The 26,407-nt window shown below is 37.6% G+C and overlaps 1 protein-coding gene across 1 annotated transcript; it reads right to left on the minus strand.

Annotated features, from left to right (window-relative positions):
• Nucleotides 1–6,455: 6,455 nt before the first annotated feature.
• Nucleotides 6,456–26,154, minus strand: PRPF38A (pre-mRNA processing factor 38A). The gene is made up of 10 exons (XM_082834111.1): nt 25,999–26,154; nt 21,354–21,513; nt 19,663–19,784; nt 17,964–18,049; nt 11,221–11,331; nt 8,523–8,635; nt 7,876–7,902; nt 7,669–7,766; nt 7,190–7,238; nt 6,456–6,616 (listed from the first exon to the last, which is right to left on the minus strand). The coding sequence occupies exons 1-10, from the start codon at nt 26,126–26,128 to the stop codon at nt 6,574–6,576; spliced, it is 939 nt and encodes a 312-aa protein (XP_082690237.1). The 5' UTR covers nt 26,129–26,154; the 3' UTR covers nt 6,456–6,573.
• Nucleotides 26,155–26,407: the final 253 nt, after the last annotated feature.

Genomic DNA, 26,407 nt, shown 5'->3' on the forward strand with positions numbered 1-26,407 from the left:
TGCTATCTCATTTTATCATTGGGAAAACTGAGGTGCAAAACAAAATGAATTCTAAAGTTAGCACAGTTATGTGTTGGAAATAGAATTGAATCAGATCTTTTGAAGTAGAGTTTAGTGGAGGGAAGGTAATTCTTATTTACTGAGGAACTAACATGTGCCAGACTATCCATTCTGAGTCCTGTACTACTGCCTGGAAGGTATACTTGTGAGGATGGTGTTTACCAATAATGCCTTGTGATCAGTGATTATAGTTGGATTTCAAACTTGTGTTGTTGGTGGGAGATTTTGTAGCTGTTTTTGGTACTATACATTGAGGTGAGGTCATCTTGTCTAAACAACTCAGAGATTTGCCAGGGATTTTAGACCAAATCATACTATAGATTTATTTGGAAATCTGCAGAATAAGTAAATACAAATGTCTTTTAAGAACAGTATGTTATCTTTGTTCTGCTTCCTCAGATATGCATTCCTTAAATATGAGAGCACTTGGGCTTTTGCCATATTTTCCAAAATGGAAGGAAGATGCTTGAAATCTATTGCAGGAGGTTGAAGACTTTCCTGTGGTGTTTATAGCCCTGGAAAGACATTTGTTAAATGTTAAGATCAAGTGTGTTTACTGTTAGTTTTTCATATTAAAGCTTCAGCATCCCATGGTGATCATTTTGTAATGTAGAGAAATATTGAATCACTATGCTGTGCACCTGGAACTGACACAGCGTTGTTGATCAATTATACTTCAATTAAAAAAAAAAAAAGCTTCAGTCAGCATCCCACGGAATCCTACTAAGTGGTGAAGTTCAGCTTATTTGTTTTGTTAATGAGATAACCTGGCCCAACATATACTTTTCTGTTAAACTGTTACTTGGAGAATTCAAGATTTTCTTTTAAAGTCAGTGTTCTATGTATTTCATTTCCTTTCAGGTCTTAGAGAATAGGGTATTCATTTTACTGTTCTACTTTTGTATATATTTGAAATATTCATTAAAAAGAAAACAATCTGGGAATTCCCTGGTGGTCCAGTGGTTGGAACTCTGCGCTCTCATTGCCGAGGGCCTGGGTTCGATCCCTGGTCGGGGAACTAAAATCCCACAAGCCATGCGGCGTGGCCAAAAACAAAACAAAACAAAACAATCTGCCAATCTGCAGCAAGAGACTGCCCCCAGTTCAGTCTTCCTTCCCAAAGGAAGGCAGTATACCACCTGGCAAAAGGTATTTATGGGGCAATAAACTCCAGTAACCTAGGTTTTATTTGTATAACAGTGTTCTATATAGTAATTTTTAGCATCTCATTTATTCCTCCTTCAGTAATTGCCAGTGTTCAATAACTGCAAAACTGTTCCAAGCTGAAAAATAGAAAACTCTTAGTTTGTATTGATAATTTATGTAGTAGCTGAGTTTCATAAGTTTACAAATTTTTCATATAAATTACAAACTTAAGTTTTTGATTATGAATTCAAATTCATTGTAGATCAATTGAAAAGTATAAAATTAAATTATCAATCTTCTGCAGAGAACACACACACTTAAGATCACATTGCTTTGAGATGTTTTGTGTAATGTTTAATCACTTGGAGAGATTAATATTTTCCCTTGCCACTAAAGATTATTTAAAAATATGAATACTAATGATATACTATGTAATTTACTAATTCAGTTCCCTACAGATGGACATTTTTGCTATTTCCAGTTCTTCTCTACATAAAAATATATGTAAAATGATGATAGGATAAGGCTATTTTTGTGTGTATTTGATTATAGTCATCCCTCAGAATCCGCAGAGAATTGGTTCCAGGATCTGTGGCAGATACAAAAATCTATGGATGCTCAAATACCATAGTTGGCCCTCCATATCCATGGTTCCACATCTGCAGATTCAGCCAACTTTGGATCATGTAGGATAGTAATATTTATTGGAAAAAACGCTGCATACAAGTGGACTCATGCAGTTCAAACCTGTGTTATTCAAAGGTCAACTGTATTCTATTATGGTGAATTCTTATAAATGGGATTATTAGATAAAAAGGATAAAAGTTCTAAGGTTCCTGCTACATATTGCCAAATTGCTGTATTGCCAAAAAGTGGTTACCAATTTGCAGTTCCAAGAAACAATCTGTAAACTGTGTTGGTAAGCTTATAAAAAAAGCTCTAGGGGGCTTCCCTGGTGGCGCAGTGGTTGAGAGTCCGCCTGACGATGCAGGGGACACGGGTTCTCGTGCCCCGGTCCAGGAAGATCCCACATGCCGAGGAGCGGCTGGGCCCGTGAGCCATGGCCGCTGAGCCTGCGCATCCCGGAGCCTGTGCTCCGCAACAGGAGAGGCCACAACAGTGAGAGTCCTGCGTACCGCCAAAAAAAAAGAAAGCTCTAAACTCCAAACAACTCAATTTTTCCTTGTAAAGGATAATTTAACTTTATTGTTTGTTTATTACCAAAAAAAGCATTAAGTAAAAGAACAAAGTATAAAGATCACTCGAAAACCCATAAACCAGAAATTAATACTATTAATATCTAGTGAACTTCATTTTTTCAAACCATCTCTTAAAATATATACATTATATACATATATGTACACATATATACAGATACACACACAGGAAAAGTTTTACAAAAGTGGGTTTATATGCTATATTTAGTACGTCTGGCAAATTAATTTTACTTGGATTTAACAAAAAAATGTAAAAGTGAAGAAATGTTCAACTTAAAAATTTTTTCTACAAGAGAATCTAGTTCTAAAAGACTCCTTCAAAATTAAGGACAATTACAGAAAACATTAAAGAGGCTGGAGTAATTTTTTTCTAGCTTCTTGTATGTTTTAGACATAGTATATGACTCCTGTCATAAAAAATGAAACCAGGACACTTAAAAGAGTTCCCCTACTTCCTGGTTATATTATTCATATATAGACAATGTTCAGATATTTCATTTGTCTTATGATAATTTCCCATTTTTATTTTCTATTTTTTTTTTTTTTTTTGCGGTACGCGGGCCTCTCACTGTTGTGGCCTCTCCTGTTGCGGAGCACAGGCTCTGGATGCGCAGGCTCAGCAGCCATGGCTCATGTGGGATCTTCCTGGACCGGGGCACGAACCCGTGTCCCCTGCATCGGCAGGTGGACTCTCAACCACTGTGCCACTAGGGAAGCCCAATTTCCCATTTTTAATTTAAAATTTCTAAAATGTTTACTACCATTTCTTTTACCGCTTCTTTTTTTCCTGAGTCCTTAATTTGATTCATTTCTTGCTGAGTAAATTTCATTATCAGGCAGTTTTTTCCCAAGTGGTTGTATGCTTTTAAGCACTTGCATACTTGAGAATGTCTATTCCCTTTATATTTTAAGGACAACTTTGGCTGGGTGTAAAGTTCCTTGCACACTTTGTTTTCCTGACCTTTGGAGCCTTTTGCTTCTCTGCCTTAATGAAGACCTGAGATCATCCTGATCTTTTCCCTCACTATACATGGCTTGATTTCTCTGCTTGGATGCCTATATAATTCTTTATCTTTTAAATCAAGGCGATTTTTCTTCTATTTGAATTTTTAAAGTTTGATTTGCTCAATTTTGTTTATCAGCAATGTCAATTATACACATGCAGGATTTCTTTTCATGTCTTCTTGATTATCTCTATACCTTTTTATTATTTTCCATTTTTTCCCCCTCCAGCCTATTTTCTCTATGCCTTGTCTATTTTGTATTTTGGGTTTTCTAATAAGACTTTCAGTTTCCCAATTTTCAAATCTTTGTTTCTTAAATTCTGCCATGCTTAATTTCCATCTCTTATCTTTTAATCTCTTTGAACCTGTATTCTTGCATTTTAAAAAACAGATTATTTTATCTTTTTTGTCTGTGGAAACTTGTTAACTTTTGGCTGGGAGTGGCCAGCATCTGTGATCATTCTTTTCTGATTAATGCTTATTTAAACTTAGGTCAGTCTACCAAAAATAATGGAAAGGGGCTAGAGGAATGAACTTTAAGTTCGGTTGTTATATTGGAAGCCTCTCACCAAATCCATTATTTCCTTTGCCCCTGAGAACACATATCTCTTCATTCCTTAGTATTAACAGGTCATTGTGCCCTATGGCAAAGCTTTTAAAGTAGTATAATTCATATTGTGGGAAGTGTAATCAATTTAGTGGTTTGCACCCGATAGTAAAACTGATACTGCATAAGAAATATCAGAATGTATTTTGCACAGGGAATACGAATTTTTTCCTGAAATTTGTTTTAGTGCAGAATATGTATGAGTTCAGAGGTAAGATGTAAAATGTGTCTCTTAATATAGGCTAGTCAAAAGTTGTAAAGCTATATAGTTCCAAGGCCTCACTCATCCAGTAGGCTAGCACATAGTTGACAGAAATGGTCCTTCAGCAAAGTCTGTACTAAATTCATCTCCTCTACAATTCTGTAATTTATCAAAATGATCTCTAGAGAGAGGTTTGACACGTCCCACTCTTAAGTATGCTTTAAGTTTATAGTTTATGCTTGGGGAGGTTTATTTCTGGTATTAAAAATTATTGGGGGGCTTCCCTGGTGGCGCAGTGGGTGAGAGTCCGCCTGCCGATGCAGGGGACACGGGTTCGTGCCCCGGTCCGGGAAGATCCCACATGCTGTGGAGCGGCTGGGCCCATGAGCCATGGCCGCTGAGCCTGTGCGTCCGGAGCCTGTGCTCTGCAACGGGAGAGGCCACCACAGTGAGAGGCCTGCGTACCGCAAAAAAAAAAAAAAAAAATTATTGGGGTTTTGGGGTGGGTTTCTAAATTTTTATAGTTTAATAATAAAGTATACTTTTAAAATTTTATTTTAACAGTATACTGGATGATGACTTGGTTGGTCCAAAGGTCATTCAGCCAGCATACATTTCTTTCCATTTAGAACACTTTGATAAAGAAATAACTGCTAGGACTCTACAGCAGATACAAATAGAGGTGCTTATATTTAATTTTTAAAGGCAGTCCTATATATAGTTGTATGATGAACCATAATAGCTCTTATGGACAACATTAGCTCAGATATTATCAGGAGAGCAATCAGTGAAGAACATGAAATCTCAAATATGATCCCAAAATGCTTTAATATTGATGCAAAAGTCCTTAAGTTCAACAGCAAGCAATAGGATGTTTATCCTATGACCAAATATGACTTCCCAAGAAACTGGATCCTGTGAGGCAGCTGGTCTTCACAATTCTTGCCAAGGACAGAGCTGCAGGAAATCATTTGATCATTTTTTCCTTTTTAAAGGAGGAAAGGTAAGAACAGGTAGACAAAACTCTTCTAGCAAAGACCCCAACACCCTCTTGATTATCAATACCCGTGGACACTATTCAGTCCTTATTTTACTTCTGTGTCCTTGGCTTCTAAACCCACTCTATTTCCTCTACCTTTCTGAATGATTCATTTCAGTTTTCAATCGGTGTTTGCACTTCTTCCTCAACAGTGTTGGTGTTGCCTATGATTCTATTACTGGCTTTTCTTACATATACATACATCTCCCTGGGCACTGCATTCAATTCTACACCTTCCACAATTACCTCAATTCAGGGTTGGATCACTGTGCTTCTATTTACGATGTATGGGCTTTATCTAGATATACCTTAGCTGTCTCAAATTAAACTTCAAGTTAAACTGAATGCATCATTTTCACTACTACCACAACCCTCACTACCTTACCTACCCCTCTAAAACCTGGTCTCTTCCTGCTGTATTTTCTGGTTATGTGAATGGTGCTGTTGTCCAGCAATTCAGGTTAAAACCCTGAGTGGCATTAGATACTTTTCTCTCCATCAAATTTTTTCAACCTAGTTGCCGTACTACTACTGTCTAGATTTGATAATGTCAATGCCCGTAGTATAAAGGCGCTGAGCACCTTAATCTGGAATTCAAGGCTGTGGGGAAGAAGAAACAACACTGTGGAAGAACGCTATATAAAAAGTGTTAAGTTTTACTGTTTGTTGAACATTCAGTGCAACTGTTAAATGATCCAGAAGAAGCCTTACTAACTGAATTCATTCTTTTCTTATAAAGCTGCTGCTAACCAGTCAGTTTTCATGTTTATTACCACTTGCTGCTGCTAGAAATAAAACTTGGAGCTAATATATTTTACTGACTTGGTTTTTTAACGGTACAGCAAGCAGCAGCACAAATCTCAGGATTCTCAGAACAGTTCTAATCACAGTGTAAACCAAAACTAAACCACAGAAAAACAGGAAATGGGTGTGTCAAATTTAATAACAAGAGGGTCACCAGGTGGCCACATCCTCCCCTTGTTTCATACCTTCTGTTCCAGTCCATTCTACCCTCATAAATTTGAGTACAAACAAGGTTGGTTGTACAAAGAGGTCAAAAGCAGCCCTTAGGAAGCATTATCACTCAAACAAACATGTGGATTATGATTCAAAACAAGATACAAAACTCAGCACCTCTTTCATTTAAAAAAGAAAAAGTGAAGAAACTTTTGGTAAAAAAAAAAAAAAAATCCAGAATATTCTCATAGCTGCCTGGGGAGTAGATCTTCATTCTTGCACATAGACAGATGCCTTTATCTCCACAGAAGGCCACTTGGACTAAAACCAAACTGAGTCTGTTACTCATTCCCTCTCCGGCTCTTCTTGTGGCTTTTCTTAGATCTGAAATGGCAACACATACAAATCATTAAATTTAACAGCTGTTTGGGAACCTGGGCAAGGACTTTTGAGGAAGACTGGGATATGCTAACACTGATGGGGACAGAGATGATACCCAACATTCATAAATATACTTGGTGTTTTTATGTTTAAGAGTAACACCAAGTTAGGCATTCTCCAAAATTTACCATTGAGGAAATGACCTCTGAGAGATTGAGTGCACCTAACAGTGTACAGCATATAGAAGTTTCTAATAAAAATTTATCAAATGAAAGTGACTTGTCCAATGTCACTCAACTGTTAAGTGTTAAAAGTTGGGACTGAACCCCAGGTCTCCTGAGATTAAAGCTCATGCCTTTATTGAAAGCTGCAATCCTACAAAGGAAAAACAAAACACAGTATATATAATTCTAGTAATTTTCAGGGCAACAGCCCAACTTTGTCCTGTAATTAAGGAGAATTCCTGAGTGTCTCCATCAATACAAGAAAATTTCAGGTCCACCTTAGTTGTAATTGGGACTTTAATTTCTGAATAAAGAGTGAAATTCTTAAGTCAAAATAGAGGTTAATCCATACCTTTCAGGAGACTTTGAGTGGCTCCTGTGTCTGTGACTACGGTGATGACCTGGGGAAGAAAAGGCTATTGAATGAGATTCTACCCTCCTATTCCTCCACTGTCATTTCTCCCAATTCCTTTCATTGGCTTAATATTTTTTGGCCTATGATAGGGACACTGTTGGTAGCAGAGAACTGAACTCACTTCATATGTATTCACAAGGCTTTATGGCTAAATTTCAAAAATATCACATTGGGTATTTACCACTAATCTGTTAAGTCTTACTCCTATAATTTCAGATGAAAAAACTGACGCTCATCCTCCTATCAACAAAGCTGGTAAGTGACAGTTAAGATGTGAAGTCTAATTTTCAAATTCTATATCCACTTCCTTTTTTCCTAGACAATAATAAAGTAAGGTACTACTGTACTGCAGGAAGCTAATTGCTCCTATTACATTTCTTTAAGACAACCAATAGCAAAAGGCCCAAATGCTATACCCGGAGACTTGGAGCGGGATCTATGCCGTCTATCTCGGGACCTGCTGCGATGACGTCTTGGACTCTTGCTCCGATGCCTTTCTCGGCGAGGGGAGGGGCTGTGGAAATAACTGGTCAGACTCCCACATCTGTCCGACAGTATAAACACAACAACAGCATCCCCCTCCCCAAATCCCTATCCTTCATCACAAGTCACTAAAGGCCTACCTCCTTCTTTTGGGAGACCGACTCCGCCTATACGGAAAGAAAAAAGAGAAAGAAGAACCTTAGTAGGTGCACTGGATATCGTAAATTGCAAAAATTACCCCAATTCTTCACCCAACTCTGTTATCCATGTCCTTTGTCATGTAACTTTAATACCCTCTGACTCCAAGTCTGGGATTGGCCACGTGACTTGCTTTGGCCAATGGGATACTTGTACATGTGATGCAAGCAGATACTGGAAAGATACTTGCATGGTTGGGCTTGTTTGCTCTTGTATTCTGCCACTGCCATGGGAACAGGCCTAACCTAGCCTAGAATGTGACACACATAGAGAAGAGATGAGCTGCTCCAGTCATCCTAGCTAAGGCTGTCCTATACTAGCCAAAAGACAACTGATTGCACCAGATGAGGGACCATAGTTTATACTCAAAAAACCTCCTATCTAAGCCCAGCTTAAACCACTGACCACAGACCTGTGAACTAAATAAATGTCTGCCACTGAGGTTTTGTGAGTGGTTGTTTTGTAGCAACTAATACATTGACAAACAGACATTATCCATAGGCTGGCATTTTTCCTTCCATGAAGTCCAAACTTCTACGCTACAGTGCTTAAAGTCTCCCTGGAAGAGGCCAATGACTAGGGCCCTAACCTTCTGGGAGACCGACTCCTACTCCTCCGATAGCGTAGTGTGGGAGAGCGCCGGGGCTTGTCCAAGTCTCGGTAGCTTCTGCGGCGGTGATCAGGTGACGGCACTCTTTCCAACTGGAAAAGAGTTAGAATGGGTCAGTGATGAGCACAGGCTTATAGACAACCATCTAGGAACACAGTTTACACTCTCCTCCCCATTCCGTCCCAAATTCCACCTCCAAGTGACTTTAAAACAGTAATTTGAATACATGGATAACCCTAAGGACAAAACAAGCAAATAAAAATTTTTTAATGTTTCTAATCCATTATTGTTTAGTGCTGGTACCATTATTCTGGGACTATGTAAGAGTAGTGAGAGGTAAGTAAGTATGCTTCTTAAGAAGATGGGATTTCCAACGTGAAAGAAAAGAGATGCAGATGTAAGATCGATAAGATTAATAAGTACAAACTCATAGTGTACTTGAAGCTTAAAAAAAATTTTCCCCTAGCTTTGTTAACTGTAAAGTCCTAGAAACACAGCTGTAGCAATGAGCCCAGACTGTGGTCTCTAAATATCATATCCCAATTAATGCAACCAAGGGCTTCTTGGAAAACTAGCTAATTCTAGGTCCAGGCTAGAAGGTAACAAGACGTGACTAGAACATATATCAGAAAGCAAGGGGCTGAGACTACTATGATTGTATCAAAAAGCCTCACAAGTCAAGTTGAGGGGCCCCCACTGGCCAAAGATGGGACAATTTGAGCATCAACAAGGACAATAATGGTCCAAAACACACCAAATATGCTTAAATCCATGAACTCACAGTGTTACCAAGGGCAAGAGAGCTTTCCTCCTTGGGAGGATACTATCAAATCAACTCATTATTTTAAAAACTGATAAAGGGAAATAATTTATCTTACCTTATATAAACTGTACCTATGAAAAACTAAATGTTGATTTGGGAGGTTTCTCTTTATAGCAGTGTTACAGGTAACAAATGATGAAGAAATAATTAGAATATCACCATTTTACAACCCCTAATGGATCTAGGCAAAGATCATCAGTGGCTCCTAATATTACAAAAAGAGAGACAGCCAGACTTCGCTCATCCTGGGGGCAGTACACACTATTACCTATGAAGTAGTGTTGCTCCACTCCAAAGGGGATAAAAACCCCAAATCCAATTAAAGCCTCTAGACTCAAGTACTAGTTTACAGAAAATACAAGGGACAAATGAACACGATGAGTGATACCACAGGGACACAATCACAAAAATACAGATTGTGAGAATATGTACAGAATGTTATGACCTGATATATTTAAAATCTGCAAGAGGAAAAATTAACAGTGGATGGAACTGACAGACTACAAGATGAACCAGTTACAATTTATGGACCTTCTTTGAATACTAGTTCAGACTGTTAAAAATGTAGGATAGCTGGGGAAATGTGAACACTGAATATTTAATGAGATTAAGGCATCATTGTTCATTTGGGGGGTGATGACGGTATATAGTTTTGCTTAAAAAGGGGGCCCTTGTCTTTTCTGAAATATTATGAAATATATGATGGCTGTGATCTGCTTCAAGGTAACTGGTGAGGGACAATTGGGTAGAGATGTGGAGGAAACAAAACAGCTGAGTTGATCATTGTTGAAGCTAGGTGATGGGTAGATGGAGACACTTTCTTTCCACTTTGGTATATGATTAAATTTTCCATTAAAAAAAAAAAAAAGAATGCCTACTTTTGGTCCTCTCACCACAGACGAAGCACCTCAGCCTTGCCTGGCTTTCAATTCATGAATGATTGCGCTTCCTTTAGCACTTAACTTAGATGGAGCCTACTAGCTCAGAGCTACACTTCCATCTACACTGTCTCAGTATCCATAGGCCAGAATTTCTTATATTTCCCCCAGCCTTTTTCTATACATGTTCTTATAATTTTAATCACAAATGTTTTAGATCCTTTTTTTTTTTTTAACATCACCACAATCATTTCCACATTATCATATGCTTTTTTCTCTGGGCCACACCACACGTTATGCCAGATCTTAGTTCCCTGACCAGGGATCGAACCCGCACCCCCTGCAGTGGATGCGTGGAGTTTTAACCACTGGACCGCCAGGGAAGTCCCTATCATATACTTCTCATAATACTTTTAATGGCGGCCTAATAGTCTGTTGAATTGCCATAATAGTTTACCTGACTGCTCCCTGACAGCTTGCTTGTTTTCAACTTTTCAGCATTTTAACAAGTAGTGAAAGAACATGACCATGCAGTAGGTGGTTTTTTCCCCCTAAACTAGGCTTACTCCTTAGTATGCATTCAATTATGAAGAGTATTGTTTTTGTCCGAAGTATTTATTTTAATAGCTACCACCTATAAGGCAATTATGTCCCAAAGCTAATGGCTTTATGTATATAATATATAATTTCATTTAATGCTCACAACAGTCCTAAAAGAAAGGTTTCATAATCCTTGCTTTATAGAAGAGAAAATGGTGATTATGTAATTTGCACAAGATTATACAGCTAGTAAACAGCAAAGCTGAGATATGGATCAAGGTCTATTTAACTATAAATCCTATACTCTTAATGACTACATATTGCATTTTTTGGTTGAAGAAAGTTAAAAATTAAAGTTTGAAAACAAAACAAAAAAGTCCATTCCCATTCCCTGTAACTTTCCCTCCTCCAACCCTTAAGCTCCCAGGTGTCTGACCTTCTCATCCTCTTCTTCCTCCTCTTCGCTGGACTCCACGTCATCCATGTCTTCTTCTAGAGCACTAACCCGAGGCTCCAGTTGCTCAGCTTCCTCTAGCACATAGCGTTTCTACAGAGAACACAGTGAGAGTTGGGGGGGGGCTTGCTATCTCCTCTATGTCCTAAAGCTGCAACACTGGGCTTCTGGGAGTGAGAGAAAACCTATGGTGCAGCAGGTGAGGCAATTTCATTTCAAAGACATCCTAGACAATTCAAGATTTTCCTAAGGAGTTTCGCATACCTGGAATCTATATATATATTTTAAGTTCCCCTGTAAAGAGATAAATACAAAGTGGAAGAGAGCATCACTTTTCTATTGCCTCTACTCCCTGTGATCTTATATTCTAAGGTCACTAGAATATCAATCAGTATGGGTATAGCCTTGAATAAAAAATATGGGCTTCACACACAAGGGCCAATAGTTTGAGACTGTTGGCTGGTAGTTCTGCCAGGAGAGGCTCAGACCAGAATCTGACCCAAGAGATCCATTGAGACTCAGCCCATTTTGGGGGTTTGGGTCCTGCTCTGAAGTAGCACCAACTCTTGACTAGACCCAGGATTTAGGGTAGCTGTCTACAGTCATGCATTTTGAACAAGGCTCAGGATATAAACAATCCATTTCCTGGTTCCATTTCTTCTAAGATGTGGCTTAGTAGTCCTTACTGAGTGACTAAGGACCTGAAAGGCAAAGGTGAGTTTAAAACTGACAAATGGACTGGGTCATAAGACCCCTTACCATTTTTGTGCCAAGGACATAGAGATCATTGGATAGCCCTAAAATAAATAGTAACATTTGTTCTCTATTTTGCTCTCACTCATCACTAACAAAATTCTACGAAGATTAGGAGAAATGAGACAAAGATGCCATTTAGTGAAGTCAATCCCTTGAAAAAGGGCTCCTTGGAAAGGATCACCACAGTCTGGGATCTAGGACTGCATCAGACAGGGCACCTAGAATCCCTAATGTTCACCAGACTTGGAAGTGACTTAAGTCAGTGTATTAACTTACAGTATTTGTGTTTGACAAAATTAGAATTCATTCCAGAGCAACTCCTTGCCAATGTCAGGGCACATGAGAAGCTAAATTGATGCCCTATGAGTTGCTTAATAGGAACAGAAATCAAAGCAGAAGGTGGTCTTAAGGGTCATTTCATCCAGGACATAGAGAGGCCCACACCGGAACACACCCCTTGGTGACATAACAGATATCAGTCATATTTCAATTTCTCTCTCCTCAGTGAGGGTCCTGCTTTGTGGTCTTTCCTTCTAGCCTCCAGGCAGACTACCTCATTTGCATCAATATGCTTGCTTAGAGATGACCGAGCTTTGGAACCCTTAGTTACAACTGACTGCACTTCAGAATATTCCATTTCTTGCAGTATTTCTAAAAATAACAGTAGCAGCTAAGGATAATAAATGTGAGAATTGGGCCCTGAAATCAGGTTTTCAGATTTTAAATGTCATTCTTTTCACTACACAGTCTACAGTAGCCAATATGGAAAAGAAGAAATAATTTTCAGGATTATTTTCTAGGATTTTCTGTAACTGAGTCACTGTGGAGGAGTGGTTCATTGCATTTAAGTGTGAGCACTCATCTACCAACTACATTTATCCATCTGGTTTGCTGCCTCGAGCAAATTTACCTCACCCATTTATTATGTATCTGTAATCCATTCTATTCTCTACTTTGAAGTTTTTCAGATCCCTTTGATCTGTTTTTTATTGAGGTGAAATTCACATAATACACAATTAACAATTTTAAAGTATAAAATTCAATGCTATTCCATGACCACCTCTCACTAGTTTAAAAACTTTCTCATCACACCAGAAAAACACCCCATACCTATTAAGTAATCACTCCTCATTCCCCCTTCCCTGAAACCCCTGGTAACTGCGAATCTGCTTTGTCTCTATGTATTTGCCTAGTCTGAATATACCGTATAAAGAGAATCATATACTATGTGACCTTTGATCTTTAAATTATTCCTTTTAGTTTATATCTAGCAAGGAAATGAGCACCTCAAAAGCAGGTGGGATACAGCAAATTGCTTCAAAATTACTGAGCTGCAGTAGGATCAAAAAAGAGACCTGAAGTTCTGGATCCTCCCAGTTTGGGTTTCTGTGGTTGCTTAAAACTTAAGAATTTGCTCCCATCCCCCATCTTAAACACTGTTTCTGCGACCCTTTCATTAATGCTGCTGATTCTTACATAGACATCAGAATAAGAGAATAGTAGAGCACTAAGAGCAAAAGACCCTTACTCTACAGGTATTCCAATGACTTTTGCAATACATTTTATAGTTTCACTGAGGTATAATCGATACACAATAAACTGTACATTTTTTAAGTATACAATTTGATGAGTGTTGAGTCGTACTGTATACAACTGTAAGCCACTATATCAATATAATGGATAAATCCACCCCACCCAACAGTTTACTTGTGCTCCTTTGTGATTTCTCATTCCCTTTCCTCCCCACTCCCTTATCTTGCACCTAGGCAACCACTGTTCCTTTTTGTCACTATATTTACATTTATTAGAAAGGAATTATACAGTACATACAGCTTTTTGTCTTTTTTCACTCAGCACAATTACTTTGTGATTCATCCACGCTGTTGTGCATCCATAGTTCATTTTTGCTGCTGAGTAGTACCAATGTATGGACACATCACAATTTGTGTCCATTCACTTGATGGACATTTGGGCTGTTTCCAGTTTCTGGCCATTACAAATAAAACTGTTATGATTATCTGTGCTTATGTCTTTGTGTGGACATGAGCTTTCATTTCTCAAGTAAACACCTAGAAGTGGAATATCTGGATTGTATGGTTAACTTCTTAAGAAACTGGCAAACTTTTCCAAAGAGGTTGTACCATTTTATATTGTCACCAATAGGATACGGAGACTTCCAGTTCCTCCACATCCTCGCCAACACCTGATAGGGTCAGGGTCACATTCTACTAGGTATGTAGTGTATATTACTGTGCCTTTAATTTGCATTTCCATAATGATTAACGGTACGGAACAACTTTTTATGTGCTATTGGCCAACTATGTATTTTCTTTGGTAAAATGTCTGTTAGAATCTTTTGTTCATTTGTCCACTGAGTTGTTATTCAGTTCAAGAGTCCTTTATATAGTGTAGATTCAAGAACTTTGGTGGATATATGTTGCGCAAATATATTCTTCCAGTCTGTGGCCTGCCTTTTTAGTTTTGTAATAGTGTCTTTTGAAAGGCAAGTTTTTAATTTTTATAAAGGCCAATTTATTAATTTTTAATAAATAATTCATGGTTTTATGTCTTATTATAGGAATTTGTCAAACCCAAGGTCACTAAGATTTTCACCTATGTTTTCCTTCTTTATGTTATACTCTTAGCTTTTATGAGACTATTATCCCCTTCAAGTTTATGAGCTAAGGGTAGAGATTCATTGGTTTCCATATGGCTATTCAACTGTTTTAGCACCATTTGTGGAAAAGATTATCCTTTCTCAACTGTATTGCCCTAACATCTCTGTAGAAAACCAACTGACCATATATATGTACACTTATTTCTGGTCCCTTTACTTTGTTCCATTTATTTACTTGTCTAGCTTTATGCCAACACAACACTGTCTTGGAATCAGGTAGTGTTTGTCCTCCTAATTTGTTCTTTTTCAAAGTTGTTTTAGATATTCTAGGTCCTCTGCATATTCATATAAATTTGAGAATCAGTTTGTCAAGTTATATCAAATTTTATTTGGATTTTGACTGGAACTGAATTGAATCTACAGATTAATTTGGGAGAATTGACAACTTAACAATTCTAAGTCATGGTATAAAATATACCACGGACATGATATATCTCCATTTACTTAAGTCTTCTTTCATTTCCATCAGTAAGGCAATGTTTTATAGTTTTAAGTCTTACACATCTTTTGACAAAATTATCCTTAATTATTTAAAAAAATTTTTTTTTCCCCCCATACACAGGCCTCTCACTGTTGTGGCCTCTCCCGTTGCGGAGCACAGGCTCCGGACGCGCAGGCTCAGCGGCCATGGCTCACAGGCCTAGCCACTCCGCGGCATGTGGGATCTTCCTGGACCGGGGCACGAACCCGTGTCCCCTGCATCGGCAGGTGGACTCTCAATCACTGCGCCACCAGGGAAGCCCTATTTTAAATTTTTTGATGCTGTTGTAAATGGTACCTTTTTAGCAAAATTTCAAATTCCAGTTGTTTATAGCTAGTGTACAGAAATACAACCGATTTTTGTACATTGACCTTGTACCCTGCAATTCTGCATAAACAGATGAATGGGTAAACAAATTGTGGTATATCCATACAATGGAATACTATTCAGCAAACATGAAATAAAAAACTATTGAAATGTGCAACAACATGGATAAATTTCAACTCTCCACTATAGACCATTCCCTTTCTCTTTAGGCTACCTACTATATCTGTTTTCTCTTTGTATTTTACAATATTATTTTAAAAATCATATGCTGTAAGACTCATTCTTGAAAGATGCTTCACGGACAATTATTTCTCACTAGGAAAGGGAGGTAAGACGATAAAGATGATATTTAAGGTGGATCAGTCTCCCATTCCTGACCTTCCTTTCATCTGTTTTATATCCTAGATTTTTATATGAAGATCAATTTGAAAAACTGCTCACAAAGCTTAAAAACCTACTCTACTACAATCTCCTTAATAATATAACATTTTAAAGAACAAAATTTTCTTGTGTTATTCACTTTTAAAGCCCTACCCTTCAATCACTTTTTCTGTTTTCTTCTCACTCCCAATCTCCTATCTTCCTCATAGACATGAAGACTGCTAATTAGGAGGACCATAAGAAAAAAGCAAACAACCCCATTAAAAAATATGGGCAGAAGAATTAAATAGATATTTTTCCAAAGGGGACATGCAGATGGCCAACAGGCACATGGAAAGATGTTCAACATGACTAATCATCAGGGAAATGCAAATCAAAAAAACCACAATGAGATATCACCTCACACTTGTCAGAATGGCTATCATCACAAAAAATGCAAATAACAAATGTTGGCGAGGATGTGGAGAAAAGGGAACCCTCATATAATATTGGTGGGAATGTAAATTGGTGCGGCCACTGTGGAAAACATTATGGAGGTTTCTCAAAAAAAATAAAAACACAACTGCCATATGACTCAGCAAGTCCACTCCTGGGTAAATACCCAAAAAAACCCAAAACCACTAATTTGAAAAGATACATGCACACCAATGTTCACAGAAGTATTATTTACAATTGCCAAGGCATGGAAGCAACCTAAGTGTCCATCAACAGATGAATGAATAAAGAAGATGTACGTATATGCAATGGAATATTACTCAGCCATTAAAAAGAACAAAATAATGCCACTTGCAGCAACATGGATGGACCTAGAGATTGTCATACTGAGTGAAGTCAGACAGAGAAAGACAAATATATGATATCACTTATATGTGGAATCTTAAAAAAATGGTAAAAATGAACTGATTTACAAAACAGAAAGTCACAGATGCAGAAAACAAACTTATGGTTAGCAGAGGGGGAAGAGGGGGGAGAAATAAATTGGGAGATTGGGATTGACATATACACACTATTATATATAAAATAGATAACTAATAAGGACCTACTGTATAGCACAGGCAACTCTAGTCAATACTCTGTAATGACCTATATGGGAAAAGAATCTAAAAAAGAGTGGATATATGTATAACTGATTCACTTTACTGTACACCTGAAACTAATACAACCTTGTAAATCAACTATACTCCAATAAAAATTTTTTTAAAAAACCTAAAGTATATTGTCATAATTACATTAATTTTTTATAAAGAAATATAATAATATATGTATATTTGGAACAAAAAAGAAAATGCAGTATATATATATATATATATATATATATATATATATATATATATATATATATATATATACACAATGGAATACTACTCAGCCATAAAAAAGAATGGAATTTTGTCATTTGCAGCAACGTGGATGGACTTGGGGGATATTATTATTATTTTAAAATTATTTATTTATTTAAAAAATTTTATTTCATAATGGAGTACAGTACAGTACAGTGTACAGTAAAATGATTCAGCTATACAGTGAAGTGGTTCAGTTATACATATACTTGTATCTATTCTTTTTCAAATTCTTTTCCCATTTAGGTTATTACAGAGTACTGAGCATAGTTCCCTGTGCTATACAGTATTGGAGGATATTATTCTAAGTGAAATAAATCAGACAGAGAAAGACAAATACTGTATGATATCACTTATATGTAGAATCTAAAAAATACAACAAACTAGTAAATGTAACAAAGAAGCAGACTCACAGATACAGAGAACAAACTAGTGGTTACCAGAGGGGAGAGGGAAGAGGGGGAGGGAATTAAGAGGAACAAACTATTAGGTATACAATAAACTCTAAGGATATACTGTACAATGCAGGGAATATAGCCAATATTTTATAATAACTATAAATGGAGTAGAACCCTTAAAAATTGTAAATCACTATACTGTATACCTATAATTTACATAATATTGTACATCAACTATACTTCAATTAAAAAAAAAAAGAAGATTCTGAGCTCCATGGTGTTTTATCATGTATGCGTGTAAAGAGATCTTTACACACATTTTATTGTGTACTGTGTATTGTGTGTGTATGACCTTTATCTCTTACCTGTAGCCGGGGCAGAATGATATCACAGACTCTCTCACTGTGCAGTAGTTCATCAATAAATTCATCCACATGCATCAGTTCAAACTCTGAAAGAAAAATAATAAGCTCAAGTAACTAGGAAATAAATTTAAATAGCCAAAAAGTAAAAGAAGTGTAAGATTCTTTATGTAAGATATCTAACAGGGTACTTGGTATAGAAAGTGTGAATTCTCTGCAGCTTCCCTTTGCCTGCACATTCACTAATAAAGCTATTGCAGTGTGGCAGTTACACTGAAGGGACTACTGTCAAACCTGGGCTCAAACTACAGCCTTTCATATTCTTGTCATCACCACCTATCTTCATTCATTCAACTCCCTTTTATTGAGGCCATTTATGTGCCATGCCTCTTCTAGGAGCTGGGGATAAAGGGATGAATGAAGCTGTCCCAATTAGCAGGAGAGACACAAAAAACAAGCACAAAGAGTCCTGAATTGTAATGGGGTAATGTTCATGAATAAAATTTATAACTCAAGTACAATTTCTCATGTGAACCCACTAAGTTCCTGAATATAGAATATGTATCTTTTCCCCTGCACGGGTCAGCAAACTTTTTTTAAATTGATGTATAATTGACTTACAACATTATATTAGTTCCAGGTGTACAACATAGTGATTTGCTATTTTTAAGAATCATGTATCTTATATGGTAAGTGGAGCAATAGCTTCTTAGAATTTCTATGGTAAACATTACCTTAGTTCAGTGGTTCTTGGTTCTTAGTTCAGTGGTGTTGCCCCCCTGCAACTATGGGGTGCTCTAGTGGGTAGAAGCCAGGGACGCTGCTAAACATCCTATAATGCACTGGACAGCTCCCCACAAAGAAGAAATATCTGGCCCAAATTGTCACTAGGTTTAAAACTCCTGTCTTAGTTTAACATAATAGAGTCATAACTAAGTAATTTCATGATGGCCATGACCATGTCCATCTTGTTCACCATATTATTTTCAGTACATAGCATAGTACCTGCCATAACATTGACACCTAATATGTATTTATTCAATGAATGAATAAGTTAATAAAAGTTTAAAGAATAATACCAAATTCTTAACTTCTACTCCTTAGTGTAATATGTAGAGGGTAAAGGCAAATGCTACTAGTCTTTTGTTATGATACTAAGTGAGAAAAAGTTCTGACTGCATTCCCTGAATCCCATTTTACCACAAAATATGTCTCTGTAAAAGGTATGGAGCTGCCCCTCCTGGATACACTTATTATTTTTCAGTGGGATTCCTACATAAGCATGAGTACAGTCTATATACTGCAGGGTGAAGTATCGTACAAGAGAGGCCAGTAGAAAGAACTGTGAAGGTGTAATGTATGGAAAACTAACCTTGCCTGGGAGGTCTGGAGAAGGATTTTACAGTGAAGGTCATTCAGGAGCTAGGTCTTTATGGGATGGAGCACATGATGCAAAGCAAGAATTAACATGAGATGCAGTTGGAAAGACAGGCAGACGGGCAGACTGGGTAAGGTCGAAAGGAAGCTAGTAGTCTAATGGAGTGCTACTCCCCATGAGAGAGAAGGAGGACCTGACTGAAGGCAGTAACAATCTGGATTAAGAGCAACACTCACAATGTATGTGACAATGTGACACTAGAGATACTGGTGAAATAAAAACTGGCTCAGGGATGAAGGTCTAGACACCTGGCACCATACTCACCTCCATTTCGGTTCTGGCTCTTGATTTTTCTATAGTCGTTGTATAGAGGCTCCAAGTACTTGTAGCAATCAATTGCAGTGCCTGTCAACCTCATGTAAAGTGCTCCCAACATGCGGACATACCTGACACATAGATGACAGTGAAACAACAGGCCATCCTACAAAGTTCCTGAGTTTTACAACTGGCTTTTCTCATGACAGTAGTGGATAAACAAGTTCTTTCTTCTCTTTGGCAGATGAGAAAGCTAAATTTTTAGAAGCAGCATGGGGCAGTAGAAAGATAGCTAAAATATGGAGACCTGTGTTCAAGTTCTCATTCTACCACTTACTGGCTGTGGTTACTTAGGATATGCTGCTCAACTTTCAGGGTCTATTATATCATCTGTAAAACTAAGATACAACCTATTTACTTCATGGGATTATTTTAAGAATCAAATGAGATACTAAATTTAACAACCGAAAGTATAAGATTTATTTACTAACAATACAACCAATTTACATAGACATGAATATATAAATTGTTGCTAGGAAGCAGAATGCTGGTTATGGAAAAAAGTCAAAGTCATCTGGGTTCAAATTCTGATTCCATTATTTACTAACTGTGTAACACTGGGCAATTTACTTGCTTTCTCAATCCTTATAAAATGTACCTGATAGTCCCTAATTTGATGGCTTGGTGTATTAAGTAAAAAATGTATGTAAGGTGCTAAGCATAGCATATAGCTAGCACACAGTAAGTGCCTAATAAAAGTTAGCTGTTTTCTAGCCATTAATGTTTGTAAGATTCCTTTCTTCTCCCTTTCTCCTATATCCCAACTACCCACTCAAATCTCCACTTGGATAAAGAGTAGGCATTTGAAACTCAACAGTTTCTGTATATGACAAACAAAATAGAGTGGCAAAGGATATGGACTCTGAAACTAGCTTTGCCACTTACCAGCATTTGACCTTGGGGAAACCAATCTCTCTCTGCCTCAGTTTCCTCCCCTATATAATAGGGATAATAATTTTACAGGGTTTTGTGAAGTTTAAATAAATTATTATATTAAATTTTTTAGAATAGAGGGTGGCACATAATAATCTATTATTATGTCTGTCTCCTATACTTGTCTGTGAGCTCCTTGAAAATGGATAATAAAATAATAAGAGCAGCTTATATTTTGGGGCCGTACACCCTGCAACAGGCACTGTGTTGGGAGATTTACTGTTCTGTCTTCCTTAATCCTCACATCTATCCTGAGTTGCTATTACTGTTTCATTTTATAGGTAAATAAAGTAAAATTTAGAAAATTAAGTAACTTCTCCAAGGTCACAGTTAATAAGTAACAGGGTCTGGACATGAACCTACATTTAACACCAAAGTTTCCCTCTTCTTTACCACACTATGTTGTTTTCTTCATCCTTAAGCATTCACTGCTACCAACATATTAGGCACTCACTTCTGCTTAGTATATGCTCAGTGAGTTTGTGAAATACTGTTTTTTTGGGAAAAGCCATCAAGACTGAGACAGTGAAGGAGAAGGTCAATATAATCAAAACAGACAAAACACAAACTCAAGAGGCTCAAGAGCAAAATCCTAGAGTGGAACTCTGTGGAAATGAGGTAACACTGTTTTCACTCCTCTTAACTAAAGCCAAATTCTGGACCATGAAATTGAAGTTTTTATATTAGCTAATAAACATTTCACTCACTTGAAATCTTCATTTTTGATAAACTCTACAATGATATCCTTCTCAGGTTGAATCTGAAGCATCTTCAAGGTCAAACACAGAAAGGGAGTTGGCTTTATGTTGCCACCATAGACACCACCCACAAATCTTAACTCCATGGCTTTATCGACAACAAGTTCAGCTAAGAAACAAAAACAGAGTGGCATCTCAGACACATCAGGACTAAGCTTTTCCAGGTTTGAAGTGGAGAGAAGTTAAAGCTAGTTCAACGTTTGGTGCTCCTGAATTAACAGTTTAATATTAGGAGAACAAGAGTGTAATAATAATTAATAATAATAGCAGCAGTCAATATACACTGAAAGATTATTATATAACAGGTACTCTGCTAAGCATTTCATATTATTTCATTTAATCTTCACAACAAGCCATGGAGGTAAGTTCTAGCACTGCCCTTGTTTTCAGCCAGGAAAATGAGGGCTAAGAAAGATTAAGTGATGTGCTCAAGGTCCACAGCCAGAAAGTGGCAGGGCCTGGGTTTTAATCCAAGCAGTCTAACTTCAGAGTCCGTGCTTGGCATCATGTTAGGAGAAAAAAAAGCCAGATTAAGAGTTAGAAGAAACAAAACAATAACAACAAATAACTCCTCAATAGCTACACAACCTTGAGCGAACTTCATCTAGACAATGGGGATAATAACCTTTCAATACTGTTGTCAAAATCAAACACTAGGGAAATACAGATCAATGGAACAGAGATAAACCCACGCACCTATGGTCAACTAATCTATGACAAAAGGAGGCAAAAATATACAATGGAAAAAAGACAGTCTCTTCAATAAGTGGTGCTGGAAAACTGGACAGCTACACATAAAAGAATGAAATTACAACACTCCCTAACACCATACATAAAAATAAACTCAAAATGGATTAAAGACCTAAATGTAAGATTGGACACTATAAAACTCTTAGAGGAAAACAGAGGAAGAACACTCTTTGACATAAATCACAGCAAGCTCTTTTTTGACCCACCTCCTAGAGTAATGGAAATAAAAACAAAAATAAACAAATGGGACCTAATGAAACTTAAAAGCTTTTGCACAGCAAAGGAAACCATAAACAAGATGAAAAGACCACCCTCAGAATGGGAGAAAATATTTGCAAGCGAATCAATTGACAAAGGATTAATCTCCAAAATATATCAACAGCTCATTGCAGCTCAATATTAAAAAAACAAACAACCCAATCCAAAAATGGGCAGAAGACCTAAATAGACATTTCTCCAAAGAAGACATAAAAATGGGCAAGAAGCACATGAAAAGATGCTCAACATCACTAATTATTAGAGAAATGAAAATCAAAACTACAATGAGGTATTACCTCACACCAGTTAGAATGGGCATCATCAGAAAATCTACAAACAAATGCTGAAGATGGTGTGGAGAAAAGAGAACCCTCTGGCACTGTTGGTGGGAATGTAAATTGATACAGCCACTATGGAGAACAGTATGGCGGTTCCTTAAAAAACTAAAAGTAGAATTACCATATGACCCAGCAATCCCACTACTCGGCATATATCTGGAGAAAACCATAATTCAAAAAGACACATGCACCCCAATGTTCACTACAGCACTATTTACAATAGCCAGGTCATGGAAGCAACCTAAATGCCCATCAACAAACGAATGGATAAAGAAGATGTGGTACCTATATACAATGGAGTATTACTCAGCCATAAAAAGGAACAAAATTGGGTCATTTGTAGAGACGTGGATGGACCCAGAGACTGTCATACAGACTGAAGTAAGTCAGAAAGAGAAAAACAAGTATCGTATATTAACGCATATATGTGGAATCTAGAAAAATGGTACAGATGAACTGATTTGCAAGGCAGAAATAGAGATACAGATGTAGAGAACAAACGTATGGACACCAAGGGGGGAAAGCGGCAGAGGGTGGGGTGGGGGGTGGGGTCGACGTGGTGGTGTGATGAATTGGGAGATTGGGATTGACATACATACACTAATATGTACAAAATAGATAACTAATAAGAACCTGCTGTATAAAAAAAAAAATCAAACACTAGGGACTTCCTTGGTGGTCCAGTGGTTAAGACTCCACACTCCCAATGCAGGGGGCCCGGGATCAGTCCCTGGTCAGGGAACTAGATACCACATGCCACAACTAAAGATCCCACATGCCACAACTAAGACCCGGCTCAGCCAAATAAATAAATATATTTTTTTTAAAAAATCAAACACTAGCTGTGTGAACTAGGGCAAGTCATTTCACCTCTCTTTGAGCCTGTCAGTTCAAATTTGAATAACAAAGGTACAAAGTTAAGGGCTATAGTAAGAATCAAATGAGATAATAGAAACAAATGCTAATACCTACCTGACACACAGATAATAAATAAATAAATAAAGGTTAGGTACTATTAATGGGAAATCACTTTATAAATCAGACTTCTCCAAGTTCCCTTAGGATAATTTCTATATTAATTCATTCCATATTACAGTTGGCAATTTACAGTTAGGTGCCAAGTAGCAGAGATACAGGTAGAGGGATAAAGAAGAGGGACCCAATGACTACTCTTATGGAGTTTACAGTCAGGCAAGGCAGAAAGCATTAAAAAAAAATATTGAAAGTGTGATCAGTAATTGAAAGAAGATGCAGAATGCAATGAAAATATATGACAAGGGAACATAACCTAGTGTTGGGAAAAAACGTCATGAGTTCACTTTTGCACATATGGAGTTGGCATGCCTTGGAATCAGAGACTTAGATCTCAGGGAGAGATTTGGGCTGCAGAGATAAATTTAAAGGCATCTATATATATGAGGTAACTGTGGTACGGATATCATCCAAGAAGAAAACTATGGAATGAGAAAAAGCCCCCAAAGTAAACCTTACATGACTCCAAAATTTAATGGCGACTCAGAGAAACAATATGACTCGTCCATGGACACACAGCTAGGATGGTGGCAGAGCAGTAACAGCAGAGCAGTAGTTAACAATGGTAACAGCACCACCGCCACCACTGATTACTGAGTGCTTTTTATTAACATATAGCTGTAACTATACCAAACACTTTTTTCATCTTGTTTATGTTTTCCTTTGCTGTGCAAAAGCTTTTAAGTTTCATTACGTACCATTTATTTTTGTTTTTATTTCCCTTTCTCTAGGAGATGGGTCAAAAAGGATCTTGCTGTGATTTATGTCACAGAGTGTTCTGCCTATGTTTTCCTCTAAGAGTTTTATAGTGTCTGGCCTTACATTTCGGTCTTTAATCCATTTTGAGTTTATTTTTGTGTATGGTGTTAGGGAGTGTTCTAATTTCATTCTTTTACATGTAGCTGTCCAGTTTTCCCAGCACCACTTATTGAAGAGGAAGTCTTTTCTCCATTGTATATTCTTGCCTCCTTTATCAAAAATAAGGTGACCATATGTGTGTGGGTTTATCTCTGGGCTTGCTATCCTGTTCCATTGATCTACATTTCTGTTTTTCTGTCTTGATTACTGTAGCTCTGTAGTATAGTCTGAAGTAGGGAGCCTGATCCCTCCAGCTCCATTTTTCTTTCTCAAGATTGCTTTGGCTATTCGGGGTCTTTTGTGTTTCCATACACATTGTGAAATTTTTTGTTCTAGTTCTGTGAAAAATGCCAGTGGTAGTTTGATAGGGATTGCATTGAATCTGTACATTGCTTTGGGTAGTATAGTCATTTTCACAATGTTGATTCTTCCAATCCAAAAACATGGTATATCTCTCCATCTGTTTGTATCATCTTTAATTTCTTTCATCAGTGGCTTATAATTTTCTGCATACAGGTCTTTTGTCTCCTTAGGCAGGTTTATTCCTAGGTATTTTATTCTTTTTGTTGCAGTGGTAAATGGGAGTGTTTCCTTAATTTCTCTTTCAGATTTTTCATCATTAGTGTATAGGAATGCAAAAGATTTCTGTGTATTTTGTATCCTGCTACTTTACCAAATTCATTGATTTTCTGGTAGCATCTTTAGGATTCTCTATATATAGTATCATGTCATCTGCAAACAGTGACAGCTTTACTTCTTCTTTTCCGATTTGGATTCCTTTTATTATACCAAACACTTTTTATACATTTCATTTAATCCTTAGAACAACTCTTTGACCTTTAAGTTCAGTATTACTATGCTCGTTTTACAGTAACGAAAGCCACGGTTCGCTGGGGTAACACAGCTCCAAAAGAGGAGCCAGAATTAAACAAAGATCAAAGACTACCTGGAATATTTCTCTGAATAGCATATATTTATATTAGGACTGGGATGTGGAAATACTGCAAATGGTCCAGATTTGAGTATAGGACGATCATGAATTGGTTTCAAGCTTATTGACATTCCTTTAAGACCTTCAGGGTCTCTGTGCTGTTTGGAACCCAGCAAGTTATCATTAAACATGTAATGACTCAAAGAACCGCAACGTGACACCCTTCCGAATGAGGTCCTATCAGATCCATCTGTGTTCCCAAAGCCCAACACAAGACTAGGCACAGAGTAGGCGCTCAGATTTTTCTGAATGACAATGATTCCCCTCTAGTCTCACCCCCAGGGGCCAGTCCTATCGGACTGGTCTGGAGAACTGGGCCACAAGATGACCGGGGTTGGGGCGGGGGGATCGGCGCGCTCTTGCTCACCTGTAAGGCCAAAGCACTCCTCTTTCCAGTATTTGGACTCATAAATGCGCGTCCGAATGATCTTCTCCACCAGATACTGAGGGTTGGTGCCGTGGATGCTGTGCGCATCTTTTACAGTACGGTTCGCCATTTTACACCTCCTTCCGTTCTATTTCCGTCGGGTTCTTTAGGACGTCACATCCAGGTTAAAAAACCGGAGTGGAATGGAGAAGGATGGAGGAAGTCTCACTAAATAGTTTGGGCGACCATCTTGAACCCGGAAATGTTTTAGAGTCGGGCACTTTCTTGCGCGAACGGCGTAGCATACCGAATCAATGATGGCCTCTGACCGTTGACGGATGTACGTCCTGCGTCCCCTCCTTAGATGGGCGGGGCGGAAGGGCTGGCTGCTGACGGAACGTGGAGACAC

This window comes from Leucopleurus acutus (genome assembly GCF_964270905.1).
Source record: "Leucopleurus acutus genome assembly, chromosome: 2".
Lineage (NCBI taxonomy): Eukaryota > Metazoa > Chordata > Mammalia > Artiodactyla > Delphinidae > Leucopleurus > Leucopleurus acutus.

Coding starts and splice junctions, on each gene's coding strand:
- PRPF38A (XM_082834111.1), bottom strand. CDS start 26,128: ATGGCGAACCGTACTGTAAAAGATGCGCACAGCATCCACGGCACCAAC. Junction 18,050..19,662: donor GAGCCAGAACCGAAATGGAG/GTGAGTATGGTG, acceptor TTTTTCTTTCAG/AGTTTGAACTGATGCATGTG. Junction 7,767..7,875: donor CGGTCTCCCAAAAGAAGGAG/GTAGGCCTTTAG, acceptor TTATTTCCACAG/CCCCTCCCCTCGCCGAGAAA.